The sequence below is a fragment of the Procambarus clarkii genome, chromosome 59 (assembly GCF_040958095.1).
Source record: "Procambarus clarkii isolate CNS0578487 chromosome 59, FALCON_Pclarkii_2.0, whole genome shotgun sequence".
Taxonomy (NCBI): domain Eukaryota; kingdom Metazoa; phylum Arthropoda; class Malacostraca; order Decapoda; family Cambaridae; genus Procambarus; species Procambarus clarkii.
In genome coordinates this window covers 30,704,005-30,724,501 of record NC_091208.1, presented here as the reverse complement: position 1 = coordinate 30,724,501, position 20,497 = coordinate 30,704,005, and the positions used below count along the sequence as shown (strand labels likewise).

Genomic DNA, 20,497 nt, shown 5'->3' with positions numbered 1-20,497 from the left:
GGCTCTGAGAGTGTGTCACCTTCCCGACACACCTTACAGCTGGCTCTGAGAGTGTGTCACCTTCCCGACACTCCTTACAGCTGGCACTGAGAGTGTGTCACCTTCCCGACACTTCTTACAGCTGGCACTAAGTGTGTCACCTTCCCGACACCCCTTACAGCTGGCTCTGAGAGTGTGTCACCTTCCCGACACTTCTTACAGCTGGCACTAAGTGTGTCACCTTCCCGACACACCTTACAGCTGGCTCTGAGAGTGTGTCACCTTCCCGACACCCCTTACAGCTGGCTCTGAGAGTGTGTCACCTTCCCGACACCCCTTACAGCTGGCTCTGAGAGTGTGTCACCTTCCCGACACTTCTTACAGCTGGCACTAAGTGTGTCACCTTCCCGACACTTCTTACAGCTGGCACTAAGTGTGTCACCTTCCCGACACTTCTTACAGCTGGCTGCCTACATCCTCACCAGGATGCTGTCGTTACCAGGATGTTGACCTTATCTAGTTGATACCTGGTTGATGGGGTTCTGGGAGTTGTTCTACTCCCCAAGCCCGGCCCGAGGCCAGGCTTGACTTGTGAGAGTTTGGTCCACCAGGCTGGTGCTTGGAGCGGCCCGCAGGCCCACATACCCACCACAGCCTGGTTGGTCCGGCACTCCTTGGAGGAAACTATCAGGTTTTCTCTTGAAGATGTCCACGGTTGTTCCCCCAATATTTCTTATGTATGCCGTATATGTTCTCTGTATTCCCTCTACTTCATCAATCTCTGCTGCTCTGAAGGGGGAAGTGAGTACTAAGCAATACTCAAGACGGGACAGTATAAGTGACTTGAAGAGTACAACCATAGTGATGGGATCCCTGGATTTGAAAGTTCTCGTAATCCATCCTATCATTATTTCTGGTTGATACAATATTTGCTTGGTTATGCTCCCTAAACGTTAGGTCGTCTGACATCATTATTCCCAAATCCTTTACATGCTGCTTTCATACTATGGGCAGATTTGATTGTGTTTTGTACCCTGTATTATGTTTAAGGTCCTCATTATTACCGTATCTGAGTACCTGGAATTTATCACTGATAAACATCATGTTATTTCCTGCTGCCCAGTCGAAAACTTTATTAATATCTGCTTGTAGTTTCTCAATGTCTTCAGCAGAGGTAACTTTTATGCTGATTTTTGTGTCATCTGCAAAGGACATCAGTTGATTGAGAGTTGAGAGGCGGGACAAAAGAGCAAGAGCTCTTAGAAGAAAACACCCGATCTCAAGAACGGCAAAGATGGTTAGGTAGAGAAATAGAAACAATTGAACTAAAGCTACAAGAATCGTACAAAATCCAAGAGAAACAAGGAGAGCCAAAGGCCATCAGTGAAATAGAGAGAAATCTGAAATATTTTGTCTCTTATGCAAAATCAAGATAAAAAATTACATCTAGTAATTCTCTCTTTCGCATCTCTCCCTGCGAAAGAGAGATGCAACTTTCACCGATGACAACAAAGAAATGAGTGAAATACAGAGGAATCAGTACGACTCTGTTTTCAGTGAGCCACTAAACACATTAAAGACTGATAATTTAAATGAATTTTTCATGGATGTGATGCCAACATCAAACCATATATCAGATGTCACCCTGTCCCCACTGGATTTTGAATAAGTCATTGACAGTATTTCTGTCTACTCTGCGCCAGGCTCTGATTCCTGGAACTCCATATTCATCAAGAACTGTAAAAAACCACTATCGCAGGCCCTTCACATTCTGTGGAGACAAAGCCTAGATACTGGCGTTATCCCTGATATACTAAAAACAGCAGAGATAGCACCACTCCATAAAGGAGGAAATAAGGCAGACGCAAAAAACTACAGACCGATAGCACTAACTTCACACATCATAAAAATCTTTGAGAGAGTGCTAAGAAGTAAGATCACAAAATACATGGAATCACAGCATCTCCATAACCCCGGACAACATGGTTTCAGAACAGGGCGCTCTTGCCTGTCGCAGTTGCTGGACCACTATGATATGGCATTAGATGCTATGGAAGACAAACAAAACGCTGATGTAATTTACACAGATTTCGCAAAAGCCTTCGACAAATGTGACCATGGTGTTATTGCACATAAAATGCGTTCAAAAGGAATTACCGGAAAAATAGGCAAATGGATTTACAATTTCCTGACTAATAGAACCCAATGTTTAATAATCAACAAAATAAAATCTGGACCATTAACCGTGAAGAGCTCAGTCCCCCTGGGTACTGTGCTTGCTCCAGTACAGTCCCCCAGGGTACTGTGCTTGCTCCAGTACTTTTTCTCATCCTCATATCGGACATAGACAAGAACACAACCTATAGCACTGTATCATCCTTTGCAGATGACACTAGGATCTTCATGAGAGTTGGCAACATAGAGAGCACAGGGAACCTCCAATCAGATATAAATCAGGTCTTTCAATGGGCTACACAAAATCACATGGTATTTAATGAAGATAGGTTCCAGCTCATGCGCTACGGAAAAAATGAAAATATAAAAGCAGAAACCACGTACAAAACTCAGGCAAATCATAACATAGAACGAAAAGGCAATGTAAAGGATCTGGGTGTACTCATGTCGGAAGACCTTACCTTTAAAGAACACAATAAAGTAGCCGTCACAACTGCAAGAAAAATGACAGGTTGGATAACAAGAACCTTTCACACTAGAGATGCTATACCGATGATGATACTCTTCAAGACGCTAGTGCTCTCTAGAGTGGAGTACTGCTGCACAATGACAGCCCCTTTCAAAGCTGGAGAAATTGCTGACCTGGAGAGCGTGCAGAGATCCTTTACTGCTAGAATCCACTCAGTAAAACATCTAAACTATTGGGACCGACTAAAGAGCCTAAATCTGTATTCTCTTGAGCGTAGGCGGGAGAGATACATAATAATTTACAAATATTGAAAGTGGAAAATTTACAAATATAGTGGAAAATATTAGAGTGGCTGGTCCCAAACCTGCACATAGAAATAACACCACATGAGACCAGGAGGCATGGCAGGATGTGCAGAATACCCCCGTTGAAGAGCAGAGGTGCAACAGGTACTCCGAAAGAGAACTCTATCAACATCAGAGGCCCGAGACTGTTCAATACGCTTCCGCTACACATAAGGGACATAACTGGCCGATCTCTCACAGTGTTCAAGAGAGAACTATCAACATCAGAGGCCCGAGACTGTTCAACACGCTTCCACTATACATAAGGGACATAACTGGCCGACCCCTCACAGTGTTCAAGAGAGAACTATCAACATCAGAGGCCCGAGACTGTTCAACACGCTTCCACTACACATAAGGGACATAACTGGCCGACCCCTCACAGTGTTCAAGAGAGAACTATCAACATCAGAGACCCGAGACTGTTCAACACGCTTCCACTACACATAAGGGACATAACTGGCCGACCCCTCACAGTGTTCAAGAGAGAACTATCAACATCAGAGACCCGAGACTGTTCAACACGCTTCCACTACACATAAGGGACATAACTGGCCGACCCCTCACAGTGTTCAAGAGAGAACTCGATAAGTACGTCCAAAGGATGCCTGATCAACCAGACTCTGATTCGTATGTCAGGCTGCGAGCAGCAACGTCCAAGAGCAGCAATGTTGACCAGTCCTGAACGAGGAGACCTGGTCGACGACCGGGCCGCGGGGACTCTAAGCCCTGAAAACACCTCAAGGTAACCTCAATGTAAGGCGATGTTAATGCAACTGGTTTATAGTTTTTTGCCAAGGCTTTACTCCCCCCCCTTGTGCGACGGAGCTATATCTGCTGATTTAAGTGCTGCTGGTATCTCCCCTGTATCCAGGCTCTTTCTCCATATTACGCTGAGTGCTCTCGCTACTGGTACTTTACATTTCTTTATGAAAATTGAATTCCATGAGTCCGGCCCAGGAGCTGAGTGCATGGGCATGTTGTCAATTTCTCTTTCAAAGTCTTCCGAGTTTGTGGTAATATCCGTTATATTATCTGCAGCTTGAATGTCATTCATAAAGAAGCTGTCTGGGTCATCAACTTTCATGTTGTTTATTGGTGTGCTAAACATAGCCTCATACTGGCTTCTTAGAATTTCACTAATTTCTTTGTTGTCCTCTGTGTACGTACCTTCAGTTGAAATTAAAGGTCCAATACTGGTGGAGGTTTTTGATTTTGATTTTGCGTGTGTGAAAACAATATTTCGGATTTTTCTTTATCTCTTGTATAGCTTTCTGGTCCAATACCATCTCCTCAGACTCGTATGATCGCTTCAACGTTTGTTCTATTTCTTCGATCTCTCTGTTTAGGTTTATTTTCCTTGCTTGTGATAGTCGGGGAGCCGGTCGGCCGAGCGGACAGCACGCTGGAATTGTGATCCTGTGGTCCTGGGTTCGATCCCAGGCGCCGGCCAGAAAAAATGGGCAGAGTTTCTTTCACCCTATGCCCCTGTTACCTAGCAGTAAAATAGGTACCTGGGTGTTAGTCAGCTGTCACGGGCTGCTTCCTGGGGGTGGAGGCCTGGTCGAGGACCGGGCCGCGGGGACACTAAAGCCCCGAAATCATCTCAAGATAACCTCAAGAAGAAGCATATATATATAAGACAAGGAATAGAACTTGTCTGCACAAGAACATTATCTGGTGTTATGGTATACTCGCTGTGCTCGAATATATCTCATATAACCAAGAATCTTCAAGTCAAAATCTTAAGATCAAGTAGCTTAGCATTTTAAAAGCACTACAATCACCTTCTGTGGTTGAGTGTTCAATAAACCCTTGAACTATATGTTTAACACATCTCTAACCCTGTCCATGGAGGACAGAAGAAAATGTATATATGCTGGTTAGCATTGTAAATGTCCCGCCACGTCTGTGGTAGAAAAAAAAAGATCTAGATCACAATTAAAGCCAATTTACCAAAATAAGTTAATCAGTTATATATTTCCCCATTACGGGTCTCATAATTCACCCATTTCACCTGATGTTCAGCAATAACATCCTCATGTTCAGCAATAACATCCTCATGTTCAGCAATAACATCCTCATGTTCAGCAATAACATCCTCATGTTCAGCATTAACATCCACATGTTCAGCATTAACATCCACATGTTCAGCATTAACATCCACATGTTCAGCATTAACATCCACATGTTCAGCAATAACATCCACATGTTCAGCATTAACATCCTCATGTTCAGCAATAACATCCTCATGTTCAGCAATAACATCCTCATGTTCAGCATTAACATCCACATGTTCAGCAATAACATCCACATGTTCAGCATTAACATCCACATGTTCAGCATTAACATCCTCATGTTCAGCATTAACATCCTCATGTTCAGCATTAACATCCTCATGTTCAGCAATAACATCCTCATGTTCAGCATTAACATCCACATGTTCAGCAATAACATCCACATGTTCAGCATTAACATCCTCATGTTCAGCATTAACATCCTCATGTTCAGCAATAACATCCTCATGTTCAGCATTAACATCCACATGTTCAGCAATAACATCCACATGTTCAGCATTAACATCCACATGTTCAGCAATAACATCCACATGTTCAGCATTAACATCCACATGTTCAGCAATAACATCCACATGTTCAGCAATAACATCCACATTTGAGTCACTACACAGGAAATTGAGAACACTACAGCTGACTGTTCCTGAACATCACGCAACACCTAGGTTGGAGAACACAAAATACGTCACCTGACAAGCAGCAAGACTAGTAACTGTGTCACTCACCGTAGATGTAAAGTGCCTTGTATAGTGACTGTTGTGAGCCTCTTCTTGATCACTTGTGATACAAAGATTATTGATGTGTGTATTTGTGTAGGTGTTTGAATATGTATGTATATGTGTATATATGTATATGTATATATATATGTACATGTATGTATGAGTATGTGTACATGTATATATAGCATTAATCATTGTGTAACTAGCGTCAAAAGATTGTTATTTGCTTAGCTAAACGAACTAGAGGGTTCGGTTCCTGAACCGATTATGTGCCTCTGTAACTCTTTACACCACCGCCCACGGGATGGGTATGGGGTGCATAATAAAGAAAGAAATTGAATTACAAGTTCACTCACCAAAGTCTCTGAGACTAAGTTTGATGAAGGAGGGAGTGGAGGTGACGGAGTCCCCAGCCGGTCTGGGACTGGCCTAGTCTGGCCTAGTCTACCTCTCGACGAGTAATCTATCTACCACTAGCCTGCTCAGTGTCCCAAATGTACAGTTCCCCGGGTATTTATGGCGGAACCGGGAGCTAAGCTCCGACTTCCAGGAAATAGCTTCTGGCTATCTACCTACCCCACCTAGACAGCGGCTTGTCTGATGGAAAGACACAGCCACCCGGCTGCAATTATCACCTTAGCAGCTAACAAGGTCACTTCACACGACCTGACCTTAGACAACCCTGTTACAATTAGCACCTGAAAGGCGTGACTTTAGAATTGATTTAAATTCTAAAATCTATATCTATATCTATATAAATGGAAATGTTCGTTTGTTCAAAATCGCTAATCTCCGAAAGTTCTTCACCAATTGCTTTGAAATTTTGACACAATGTTCCAATCGATTATACACATGTTTTTATATACCTACTGTATAGATGCCACACCTGTGACAGGTAAAAACATACTTTTTTAAAAAACAGCGACATCCGTTGCACTAAGAGCAACACACGCTATACTAAATATGTTATGATTCCATTTCAGTATTTCCGATTTCATTGATAAAGTTAATTTTCATAGATTTCGATTTATTTTCATTCTGATTTAATTATTTTGTGTGACATTGTGTTGGAATTGAGCTGTGTTGTTTACCATACCGTTCATTTCCTGAGTATAATTTTTTTTTATCATTTCGTTTTTTTAACTCTTGTTATTTTCCAGTGATGGGAACATCAGATCATTTGATGTTTCCAATTTTCTGATGGAAACATCAGATCATTTGATGTTTCCAATTTTCTGATGGGAACATCAGATCATTTGATGTTCACAATTTTCTGATGGGAACATCAGATCATTTGATGTTTCCAATTTTCTGATGGGAACATCAGATCATTTGATGTTTCCAATTTTCTGATGGGAACATCAGATCATTTGATGTTTCCAATTTTCTGATGGAAACATCAGATCATTTGATGTTTCCAATTTTCTGATGGGAACATCAGATCATTTGATGTTCACAATTTTCTGATGGGAACATCAGATCATTTGATGTTTCCAATTTTCTGATGGGAACATCAGATCATTTGATGTTTCCAATTTTCTGATGGAAACATCAGATCATTTGATGTTCACAATTTTCTGATGGGAACATCAGATCATTTGATGTTTCCAATTTTCTGATGGGAACATCAGATCATTTGATGTTCACAATTTTCTGATGGAAACATCAGATCATTTGATGTTTCCAATTTTCTGATGGGAACATCAGATCATTTGATGTTTCCAATTTTCTGATGGGAACATCAGATCATTTGATGTTTCCAATTTTCTGATGGAAACATCAGATCATTTGATGTTTCCAATTTTCTGATGGGAACATCAGATCATTTGATGTTCACAATTTTCTGATGGGAACATCAGATCATTTGGGAATGCATCGAACGAGGGAGTGGGGAATGGTGGGGAGGACGAGGGGACGGTGAAGGGGTAAATTGTGAGAAGGACGAGGGGATGGGGGAGTAGGGAATGGTTGGGAGACAGTGAAAGGTTGCTATGGCCATGCATTGCTGAGCCACAGCAACGCGTGGCCGGGAACAGCTAGTTTATTTATATAAATAATCTATATTTAAATCTAAATATAAATTTAGATTTATAAGGCGACTGTCTGGAGCCTCCAATATCATGTGTGACTGACTCTCCCTGTACGTAAAATAATATACAAAAACACATTTATAGTGTTGCCCACTTGGGCAACCGGGGATCGAACTCCGGCCTTGCAAGAAGCGAGGCCGTGGCTCTTCCGGCATGTTGTATGAGGGAGGTGGACAAACTGATGGCTTCCTCGCACGATATAATGCGAATACAAAGGTTAAATAAATGGGGAAAAGTTCAGATTTAGACAGTTATTTGGAAATCACTGATTAGGAAATAGTATGTTGGTCCTTGCCACATATGTTGGTCCTAGCCACATATGTTGGTCCTTGCCACATATGTTGGTCTTAGCAACATATGTTGGTCCTAGCCACATATGTTGGTCCTAGCCACATATGTTGGTCCTAGCCACATATGTTGGTCCTTGCAACATGTTGACACGTGACACATACTAGCAACATGTTGACACGTGACACATGCTGGCAACATGTTGACCAGTGACACATCCTAGCAACATGTCGCCATGTGACACATGCTAGCAACATGTTGACACGTGACACATGCTGGCAACATGTTGACCAGTGACACATCCTAGCAACATGTCGCCATGTGGCACATGCTGGCAACATGTTGACACGTGACACATGCTGGCAACATGTCGCCATGTGACACATGCTGGCAACATGTCGCCATGTGACACATCCTAGCAACATGGTGACACGTGACACATGTTGACACGTGACACATCCTAGCAACATGTTGACACGTGACACATGCTGGCAACATGTCGCCATGTGACACATGCTGGCAACATGTCGCCATGTGACACATCCTAGCAACATGTCGCCATGTGACACATCCTAGCAACATGTTGACACATGACACATGTTGACACATGACACATGTTGACACATGACACATGACACATGACACATGTTGACACATGACACATGCTGGCAACATGTTGACACATGACACATGACACATGACACATGACACATGTTGACACATGACACATGCTAGCAACACAGATGCAGTACTAACTCTAACATTGCAAGCGTCGATTACCTAAACATATGAGTACTATCTACCTGTTATCTGAGTACTATCTACCTGTTATCTGAGTACTATCTACCTGTTATCTGAGTACTATCTACCTGTTATCTGAGTACTATCTACCTGTTATCTGAGTACTATCTACCTGTTATCTGAGTACTATCTACCTGTTATCTGAGTACTATCTACCTGTTATCTATCTATTATTGGTCCCGGGGATCACCGACCCCGCGGCCCGGTCTCTGACGAGGCCTCCAAGTTGGTGGCCTGGTCAACCAGGCTGGTGGACGCAGCTGCTCGCTGCCTGACGCATGAATCACAGCCTGGTTGATCAGCGGTAGAGGAACATTGGCTTCATCTCACATTGGTCATTAAAACTAGCTATTTCTTCCATTAACTTTTTTTTGTTTAATTTGTATTTGAATGATATTTTCTTGTAAGGTGTTTCATATATTCTCAAGATTCCCTTCAAGATTCAAGATTTCATATATTCTTCAAGATTATTCGAGAGATTCCCTCATATATTTACGCCTCAGTTATATATCATTTAATTTTTTTACATTGAATGGAGGTCATTCAAGTCTCCATTCATTTTACATTGAATGGAGGTCATTCAAGTCTCCATTCACTTTACATTGAATGGAGGCCATTCAAGTCTCCATTCATTTTACATTGAATGGAGGCCATTCAAGTCTCCATTCACTTTACATTGAATGGAGGCCATTCAAGTCTCCATTCATTTTACATTGAATGGAGGTCATTCAAGTCTCCATTCACTTTACATTGAATGGAGGCCATTCAAGTCTCCATTCATTTTACATTGAATGGAGGCCATTCAAGTCTCCATTCACTTTACATTGAATGGAGGCCATTCAAGTCTCCATTCATTTTACATTGAATGGAGGCCATTCAAGTCTCCATTCATTTTACATTGAATGGAGGCCATTCAAGTCTCCATTCATTTTACATTGAATGGAGGCCATTCAAGTCTCCATTCATTTTACATTGAATGGAGGCCATTCAAGTCTCCATTCATTTTACATTGAATGGAGGTCATTCAAGTCTCCATTCACTTTACATTGAATGGAGGCCATTCAAGTCTCCATTCATTTTACATTGAATGGAGGCCATTCAAGTCTCCATTCACTTTACATTGAATGGAGGCCATTCAAGTCTCCATTCATTTTACATTGAATGGAGGCCATTCAAGTCTCCATTCATTTTACATTGAATGGAGGCCATTCAAGTCTCCATTCATTTTACATTGAATGGAGGCCATTCAAGTCTCCATTCATTTTACATTGAATGGAGGCCATTCAAGTCTTCATTCATTTTACATTGAATGGAGGCCATTCAAGTCTTCATTCATTTTACATTGAATGGAGGCCATTCAAGTCTCCATTCACTTTACATTGAATGGAGGCCATTCAAGTCTCCATTCACTTTACATTGAATGGAGGCCATTCAAGTCTCCATTCATTTTACATTGAATGGAGGCCATTCAAGTCTCCATTCATTTTACATTGAATGGAGGCCATTCAAGTCTCCATTCACTTTACATTGAATGGAGGCCATTCAAGTCTCCATTCATTTTACATTGAATTTAGGCCATTCAAGTCTCCATTCATTTTACACTGAATGGAGGCCATTTACATTGAAAGAAAGGAATCTGACGGATGATCCTGACTGTGTTACAGGTGCGGGTGACGGTGTTGGACAAGAACGACTCCCCGCCACAGTTCGGGGAGGCGCCGCTGAGGTTCACGGTGTCCGAAGACATGCTGGCCGATCGCTGGATAGCCACCCTCCGCGCCACGGATCCGGACACCCTGGGCACCATCACCTACTCCCTGGTGGGCGGCGACGACAACAAGTTTACCCTGGACGCTGCCACGGGGCACCTTAGTCTACAGGATACCCTGGACCGGGAGACTAAGAGCGAGTACCAGTTGACGGTGCGAGCCGACGACGGAGAACAGCATACGGATACTACCATCTATATTGAGGTGAGTTGACGCCTGGTCAAAACGCTCCACCACTGGTCAAAATGTTGGCAGGGGGTTTTGTCAGGTGTGTGGGGGATTTTCCGGACATATATTTCCGGATTTTCCGGATATATATATATATATATATATATATATATATATATATATATATATATATATATATATATATATATATATATATATATATATATATATATATATATATATATATATATATATATATATATATATATATATATATACACATATATACACATATATACCCCCCATCCCCCCTCTCCCCTAAATAGCCACCCCTCCCCACCCCTCCCCCCCCCCACTCACACATACATACAAGCAGTGAGAATAATGGACCACTATCACTATCAGTAACACTTGTTAAGATTCCAATTGTACTCATATGCAATGGACATGAAAATTGACAGTTCCCACTGCTCTGGAACAGATTTACACCCATATACACCACTGGAACAGATTTACACCCATATACACCACTGGAACAGATTTACACCCTTATACACCACTGGAACAGATTTACACCCTTATACACCACTGGAACAGATTTACACCCATATACACCACTGGAACAGATTTACACCCATATACACCACTGGAACAGATTTACACCCATATACACCACTGGAACAGATTTACACCCTTATACACCACTGGAACAGATTTACACCCATATACACCACTGGAACAGATTTACACCCATATACACCACTGGAACAGATTTACACCCATATACACCACTGGAACAGATTTACACCATATATACATCACAGGAACAGATTTACACTTATAAACACCACTGGAACAGATTTACACCCATATACACAACTGGAACAGATTTACACCTATATACACCACTGGAACAGATTTACACCTATATACACCACTGGAACAGATTTACACCATATATACATCACAGGAACAGATTTACACCCATATACACCACTGGAACAGATTTACACCCTTATACACCACTGGAACAGATTTACACCCATATACACCACTGGAACAGATTTACACCCATATACACCACTGGAACAGATTTACACCCATATACACCACTGGAACAGATTTACACCATATATACATCACAGGAACAGATTTACACTTATAAACACCACTGGAACAGATTTACACCCATATACACAACTGGAACAGATTTACACCTATATACACCACTGGAACAGATTTACACCTATATACACCACTGGAACAGATTTACACCATATATACATCACAGGAACAGATTTACACCTATATACACCACTGGAACAGATTTACACCATTTATACATCACAGGAACAGATTTACACCTATATACACCACTGGAACAGATTTACACCTATATACACCACTGGAACAGATTTACACCATATATACATCACAGGAACAGATTTACACCTATATACACCACTGGAACAGATTTACACCCATATACACAACTGGAACAGATTTACACCATATACACCACTGGAAGATTTACACCCATATACACCACTGGAACAGATTTACACCTATATACACCACTGGAACAGATTTACACCCATATACACCACTGGAACAGATTTACGCCCATATACACCACTGGAACAGATTTACACCATATACACCACTGGAAGATTTAAACCCATATACACCACTGGAACAGATTTACGCTCATATACACCACTGGAACAGATTTACACCCTTATGCACCACTGGAACAGATTTACACCCTTATGCACCACTGGAACAGATTTACACCTTATACACCACTGGAAGATTTACACCCATATACACCACTGGAACAGATTTACGCCCATATACACAACTGGAACAGATTTACACCCACAAACACCACTGAAAAAGATTTACACCATATATACACCACTGGAACAGATTTACACCATATACACCACTGGAAGATTTACACCCATAAACAGCAGTGGAACAGATTTACACCCATATGCACCACTGGAACAGATTTACACCCTTATACACCACTGGAACAGATTTACACCCATATACACCACTGGAACAGATTTACACCATATGCACCACTGGAACAGATTTACACCCTTATACACCACTGGAACAGATTTACACCCATATACACCACTGGAACAGATTTACACCATATACACCACTGGAAGATTTACACCCATATACACCACTGGAACAGATTTACACCCATATACACCACTGGAACAGATTTACACCCTTATACACCACTGGAACAGATTTACACCCATATACACCACTGGAACAGATTTACGCTCATATACACAACTGGAACAGATTTACACCCTTATGCACCACTGGAACAGATTTACACCCATATGCACCACTGGAACAGATTTGCACCCATATACACCACTGGAACAGATTTACACCCATATACACCACTGGAACAGATTTACACCCATAAACAGCAGTGGAACAGATTTACACCCATATGCACCACTGGAACAGATTTACACCCATAAACAGCAGTGGAACAGATTTACACCCATATACACCAGTGGAACAGATTTACACCCATATACACCAGTGGAACAGATTTACACCCATAAACAGCAGTGAACCCCATTTACACCCATATTCACCGCTGGAACAGATTTGCAGAAGAGGTAGAAAGTGGTGCCACCATCCATTCAAGTGTTAATTATAAGACAAGGAATGGAACTTGTCTGTACAAGAATATTATCTGATGTTATCAAGTAACAAGTGTTAGAGTCTAAATCAGAGTCAAGAGTCATTAACTTCAGAGTGCTCTCCACTCTGGCTCTCACTATCCAAGATCTAGGGGATCAGAATTAAAGACAATTTAAGAAGTTAAAAAATTATATATTTATTATTCTATATTCACTCTTATGGGTATCATAAATCAACCGTTTCACAGGATGTTGAAATGTCAACATTAATTCAGAATTAGTCAACACGCAAGAAATTGAGAGCAACTAGGGTTGACTGACCTTGAAAATCATTCAACACTTATGGTGGAAAAAACGAAATATACGTCAACCTTACGCTCTCACTCACCAGGTCTCTGATTATAAGATGGTCAGCAAGAAGGTTAGGTTAGGTTAGCGAGGAGCACGGAGGTTAGGTTAGGTTAGGTTAGCGAGGAGCACGGAGGTTAGGTTAGGTTAGGTTAGGTTAGGTTAGCGAGGAGCACGGAGGTTAGGAGCAAGGTTAGCGAGGACTGGTGATGGGGCTGACCAACAGAGACCCCACCAGCCTGGGACAGGTCTGTGTAGACCTTGCGAGGCTCCTCTCTCTCTCTCTCTCCCCTACTATCTATACCAAATGTACAGTCCCACGGGTATGTAAGGGGGGGGGGACCGGGAGCTAAACTCCGCCTACCAGAAGATAGCCTCTGGCTATCTGTTCTTGTTGCAAGGTTTCAATGGCAGTTCTCGAATCTGTATGTATGATAACACGTTGTCGGTGTTCAGCAAGAGCATGTTCCAGAGCCTTCTGAATGGCTTGCATCTCTCTTTGTAAAATCGAACACTCGTTTGAGAGTCTCCAACTATTTACAGAGTTTCCTGCCTTAACTGCAGCTCCGGTTGCTTGTCCCTGCTGGTCTACTGATCCATCTGTGAAGTAAGTGAAGCTGTCGGATGCCAAGTTTGCATCTATATGCATCTGTGTAATATTACGTAACAGATGAGGATTAGTCTGGTTCTTCTTTCCTTCGAGAGCCATAATCTGAAAGTCTGCTGGCAGAGATTCCCAAGGGGCTTGCATAACAAAGTCTGCATGTATGTCGTCGACACCCCTCTCAGTGACTGTGTTTGTTATATCGAATGTATTGATGGTGTTTATCGCACAATGGGTCCACCTGTTGCTATTGGAGGCTCTTCTGTCCAGAGTTAGTGCTTCAGTGATTATATCTTTAAGTGAACTGATTCTAGGTCTAGTCAATATCTTGGTCAGCATGCACGCAGCTTCCCTGGAAACACAAACCGAAACTGTCTCTATTTTCCGTTTGTTACAACTTGTAATAAAGTTGTTACATCTTGGCTTAACGTGTTTATGACGTATTAGAACGTTGTTACAACTTGCTATATTGGTTGTTATAACTGGTTAGGAGGTGTTAAAACTTGTTCGAACGTTGTACCAACGTCGTAGTTTCGGTGTGTTAGCGGGCAATCCCTTGTAGCCTTGTTTCAGTCGATGTTAACTGGGTTTCGAAGGTCGTTGGTAATAGTCTCAATGGTCGCTATCAAGGTGGTTGGTAATGGTCGTTATGGTAGGGAGCCGGCGGCAGAGCGGACAGAACACTGGACGCGTAATCCTGTGGTCCCGGGTTCGATCCCGGGCGCTGGCGAGAAACGATGGGCAGAGTTTCTTTCATCCTGATGCTCCTGTTATCTAACAGTAAATAGGTACCTAGGAGTTAGTCAGCTGTCACGGGTTGCTTCCTGGGGGTGGAGGCCTGGTCGAAGACCGGGCCGCGGGGACACTAAAGCCCCGAAATCATCTCAAGATAACCTCAAGATGGTGGCGTTGGTAATGGTTGTTATGAAGGTGGTTGGTAATGGTTGTTGGTAATGGTGGTTGGTAATGAACCTCCGACCAGCTGATAAGGTCTTTAGTCTTACTGGTGGCAGTGTCTGCGTTCTGCTGCTACTGGCTAGTGTGGAGGTCTTACTGGTGGCAGTGTCTGCGTTCTGCTGCTACTGGCTAGTGTGGTCTTACTGGTGGTGGTGTCTGCGTTCTGCTGCTACTGGCTAGTGTGGAGGTCTCACTGGTGGCGGTGTCTGCGTTCTGCTGCTACTGGCTAGTGTGGTCTTACTGGTGGTGGTGTCTGCGTTCTGCTGCTACTGGCTAGTGTGTAGGTCTCACTGGTGGCGGTGTCTGCGTTCTGCTGCTACTGGCTAGTGTGGAGGTCTTACTGGTGGCAATGTCTGCGTTCTGCTGGTACTGGCTAGTGTGGAGGTCTTACTGGTGGCAATGTCTGCGTTCTGCTGGTACTGGCTAGTGTGGAGGTCTTATTGGTGGCAGTGTCTGCGTTCTGCTGCTACTGGCTAGTGTGGAGGTCTTACTGGTGGCAATGTCTGCGTTCTGCTGGTACTGGCTAGTGTGGAGGTCTTACTGGTGGCAATGTCTGCGTTCTGCTGGTACTGGCTAGTGTGGAGGTCTTACTGGTGGCAATGTCTGCGTTCTGCTGGTACTGGCTAGTGTGGAGGTCTTACTGGTGGCAGTGTCTGCGTTCTGCTGCTACTGGCTAGTGTGGAGGTCTTACTGGTGGCAGTGTCTGCGTTCTGCTGCTACTGGCCAGGTTCAGGGGCATCTTAACTTGCAATATTGTGAAGGCGTCAGAGTAGTGGCCGGGAGTAGAATGCGTCCCATCTTCAAATCTCATATCAGCTCTGGTCGTCATACCTTAGAGAGAGAGAGAGAGAGAGAGAGAGAGAGAGAGAGAGAGAGAGAGAGAGAGAGAGAGAGAGAGAGAGAGAGAGAGAGAGAGAGAGAGAGAGAGAGAGAGAGAGAGAGAGAGAGAGAGAGAGAGAGAGAGAGAGAGAGAGAGAGAGAGAGAGAGAGAGAGAGAGAGAGAGAGAGAGAGAGAGAGAGAGAGAGAGAGAGAGAGAGAGAGAGAGAGAGAGAGAGAGAGAGAGAGAGAGAGAGAGAGAGAGAGAGAGAGAGAGAGAGAGAGAGAGAGAGAGAGAGAGAGAGAGAGAGAGAGAGAGAGAGAGAGAGAGAGAGAGAGAGAGAGAGAGAGAGAGAGAGAGAGAGAGAGAGAGAGAGAGAGAGAGAGAGAGAGAGAGAGAGAGAGAGAGAGAGAGAGAGAGAGAGAGAGAGAGAGAGAGAGAGAGAGAGAGAGAGAGAGAGAGAGAGAGAGAGAGAGAGAGAGAGAGAGAGAGAGAGAGAGAGAGAGAGAGAGAGAGAGAGAGAGAGAGAGAGAGAGAGAGAGAGAGAGAGAGAGAGAGAGAGAGAGAGAGAGAGAGAGAGAGAGAGAGAGAGAGAGAGAGAGAGAGAGAGAGAGAGAGAGAGAGAGAGAGAGAGAGAGAGAGAGAGAGAGAGAGAGAGAGAGAGAGAGAGAGAGAGAGAGAGAGAGAGAGAGAGAGAGAGAGAGAGAGAGACAAGAGGGAGGGGGGGGGGTGTGGAGGCTGTGTCCGAGGCTGTGGCTGTTAGCGTGGTTATTAGGTGTGACCAAACTAACATTTAGTTCCTTGTTTGTCTTCCAGGGTAATACCAAGTCTGGAAATAATTTGGTGGGTTCCCTGTGATATATTTTGATTCATAATACACACAATCAGGATATGTGGTCCCACGGAGTCGTTGGTCGCGTCAGGTTGCCATTCAGGTTTTTTGTTGCCATCACCCCCCCCAACCCCAGCCCCCCCACCCCCTCCCCCCTACCCCCTATTCCCCCTCCCCTACCCCTCACCCTTACCCCTAACCCCTACCCCAATTATTATGTCCATCTGTTGAGTCGCCGCTCTCAGGGACAGCGATGTAAGCATTGGAAACACTTCTTTGGTCATTTGCTGTTGCTACGAGGGTGTGAGGGGTCACCCTGCCTCCCCACGAGGGTGTGAGGGGTCACCCTGCCTCCCCACAAGGGTGTGAGGGGTCACCCTGCCCCCCCCCCACGAGGGTGTGAGGGGTCACCCTGCCTCCCCACGAGGGTGTGAGGGGTCACCCTGCCTCCCCACGAGGGTGTGAGGGGTCACCCTGCCTCCCCACGAGGGTGTGAGGGGTCACCCTGCCTCCCCACGAGGGTGTGAGGGGTCACCCTGCCTCCCCACGAGGGTGTGAGGGGTCACCCTCCCTCCCCACGAGGGTGTGAAGGGTCACCCTGCCTCCCCACGAGGGTGTGAGGGGTCACCCTCCCTCCCCACGAGGGTGTGGGGGGTCACCCTGCCTCCCCACGAGGGTGTGAGGGGTCACCCTGCCTCCCCACGAGGGGAGAGGGGTCACCCTGCCTCCCCACAAGAGTGAGAGGGGTCACCCTGCCTCCCCACAAGAGTGAGAGGGGTCACCCTGCCTCCCCACGAGGGTGAGAGGGGTCACCCTGCCTCCCCACAAGGGTGAGAGGGGTCACCCTGCCTCCCCACAAGAGTGAGAGGGGTCACCCTGCCTCCCCACAAGAGTGAGAGGGGTCACCCTGCCTCCCCACAAGGGTGAGAGGGGTCACCCTGCCTCCCCACGAGGGGAGAGGGGTCACCCTACCTCCCCACAAGAGTGAGAGGGGTCACCCTGCCTCCCCACGAGGGTGAGAGGGGTCACCCTGCCTCCCCACAAGGGTGTAAGGGGTCACCCTGCCTCCCCACAAGGGTGAGAGGGGTCACCCTGCCTCCCCTCAAGGGTGAGAGGGGTCACCCTGCCTCCCCACAAGGGTGTAAGGGTGCCAGCTACCTCACTAAACCCACTCCTCAGCTGCACAACATATTCCGGAACAAGTTTGTTAACTCATCAGTCCCAGACAGCATTGAATCCTTCGTTTATACGATTTAATAACATGTGTTTTTATGATTGACAGGTGACGGATACCAACGACAATCCTCCGGTGTTCCACGAGCCCGCGTACTCCTTCGACATCCCAGAGGACGCCGACAGGGGCTCTCAGGTGAGTCCTGCCTTCAGGTTATGTGTTCAGGAGTCTTGTTATGCGTTCAGGCCTCCTGTTATGTGTTCAGGGCCCCTTGTTATGCGTTCAGGCGTCTTGTTATGTGTTCAGGGCCCCTTGTTATGTGTTCAGGCCTCCTGTTATGTGTTCAGGCCTCCTGTTATGTGTTCAGGCCTCCTGTTATGTGTTCAGGCCTCCTGTTATGTGTTCAGGCCTCCTCTTATGTGTTCAGGCCCCCTTGTTATGTGTTCAGACCCCCCTTGTTATGTGTTCAGGCCTCCTTGTTATTTTGTTCAGGCCTCCTTGTTATGTGTTCAGGCCTCCTGTTATGTGTTCAGGCCTCCTCTTATGTGTTCAGGCCCCCTTGTTATGTGTTCAGGCCTCCTGTTATGTGTTCAGGCCTCCTGTTGTGTTCAGGCCTCCTGTTATGTGTTCCGGCCTCCTTGTTATGTGTTCAGGCCTTCTGTTATGTGTTCAGTCCCCTTGTTATGTGTTCAGGCCTCCTTGTTATTTTGTTCAGGCCTCCTGTTATTTTGTTCAGGCCTCCTTGTTATGTGTTCAGGCCCCCTTGTTATGTGTTCAGACCCCCCTTGTTATGTGTTCAGGCCTCCTTGTTATTTTGTTCAGGCCTCCTTGTTATGTGTTCAGGCCCCCTTGTTATGTGTTCAGACCCCCCTTGTTATGTGTTCAGGCCTCCTTGTTATTTTGTTCAGGCCTCCTTGTTATGTGTTCAGGGCTCCTTGTTATGTGTTCAGGCCTCCTGTTATGTGTTCAGGCCCCCTTGTTATGTGTTCAGGCCTCCTGTTATGTGTTCAGGCCTCCTTGTTATGTGTTCAGGCCTTCTGTTATGTGTTCAGTCCCCTTGTTATGTGTTCAGGCCTCCTTGTTATGTGTTCAGACCCCCCTTGTTATGTGTTCAGGCCTCCTTGTTATTTTGTTCAGGCCTCCTTGTTATGTGTTCAGGCCTTCTTGTTATGTGTTCAGACCCCCCTTGTTATTTTGTTCAGGCCTCCTTGTTATGTGTTCAGGCCTTCTTGTTATGTGTTCAGACCCCCCTTGTTATGTGTTCAGGCCTCCTTGTTATGTGTTCAGGCCTCCTGTTATGTGTTCAGGGCTCCTGTTATGTGTTCAGGGCTCCTTGTTATGTGTTCAGGCCCCCTTGTTATGTGTTCAGGCCTCCTTGTTATGTGTTCAGGCCTCCTTGTTATGTGTTCAGGCCTCCTTGTTATGTGTTCAGGCCTCCTGTTATGTGTTCAGGGCTCCTGTTATGTGTTCAGGGCTCCTTGTTATGCGTTCAGGCCTCCTTGTTATGTGTTCAGGGCTCCTTGTTATGTGTTCAGGCCTCCTGTTATGTGTTCAGGCCTCCTGTTATGTGTTCAGGCCTCTTGTTATGCGTTCAGGCCTCCTGTTATGTGTTCAGGCCTCCTTGTTATGCGTTCAGGCCTCTTGTTATGTGTTCAGGCCTGCTGTTATGTGTTCAGGCCTCTTGTTATGCGTTCAGGCCTCCTGTTATGTGTTCAGGGCCCCTTGTTATGTGTTCAGGAGTCTTGTTATGTGTTCAGGGCCCCTTGTTATGTGTTCAGGGCCCCTTGTTATGTGTTCAGGCCTCCTGTTATGTGTTCAGGCCCCCTTGTTATGCGTTCAGGCCTCTTGTTATGTGTTCAGGGCCCCTTGTTATGTGTTCAGGAGTCTTGTTATGTGTTCAGGGCCCCTTGTTATGTGTTCAGGGCCCCTTGTTATGTGTTCAGGCCTCCTGTTATGTGTTCAGGCCCCCTTCTTATGTGTTCAGGCCCCCTTCTTATGTGTTCAGGCCTCCTGTTATGTGTTCAGGCCCCCTTGTTATGTGTTCAGGCCTCCTGTTATGTGTTCAGGCCCCCTTGTTATGTGTTCAGGCCCCCTTGTTATGTGTTCAGGCCCCCTTGTTATGTGTTCAGGCCTCCTTGTTATGTGTTCAGGCCTCCTTGTTATGTGTTCAGGCCCCCTTGTTATGTGTTCAGGCCCCCTTGTT

At 44.9% G+C, this 20,497-nt stretch overlaps 1 protein-coding gene across 1 annotated transcript in view; it reads left to right on the top strand.

Annotated features, from left to right (window-relative positions):
• The window catches only part of ft (cadherin-related tumor suppressor fat), a 552,840-nt gene that overhangs the window by 363,170 nt on the left and 169,173 nt on the right, over positions 1 to 20,497 (top strand). The window contains exons 2-3 of the mRNA XM_069307072.1: positions 10,605 to 10,913; positions 18,403 to 18,489. Coding sequence (XP_069163173.1) covers positions 10,605 to 10,913; positions 18,403 to 18,489 — 396 coding nt within the window. The remainder of the gene's footprint in view (positions 1 to 10,604; positions 10,914 to 18,402; positions 18,490 to 20,497) is intronic.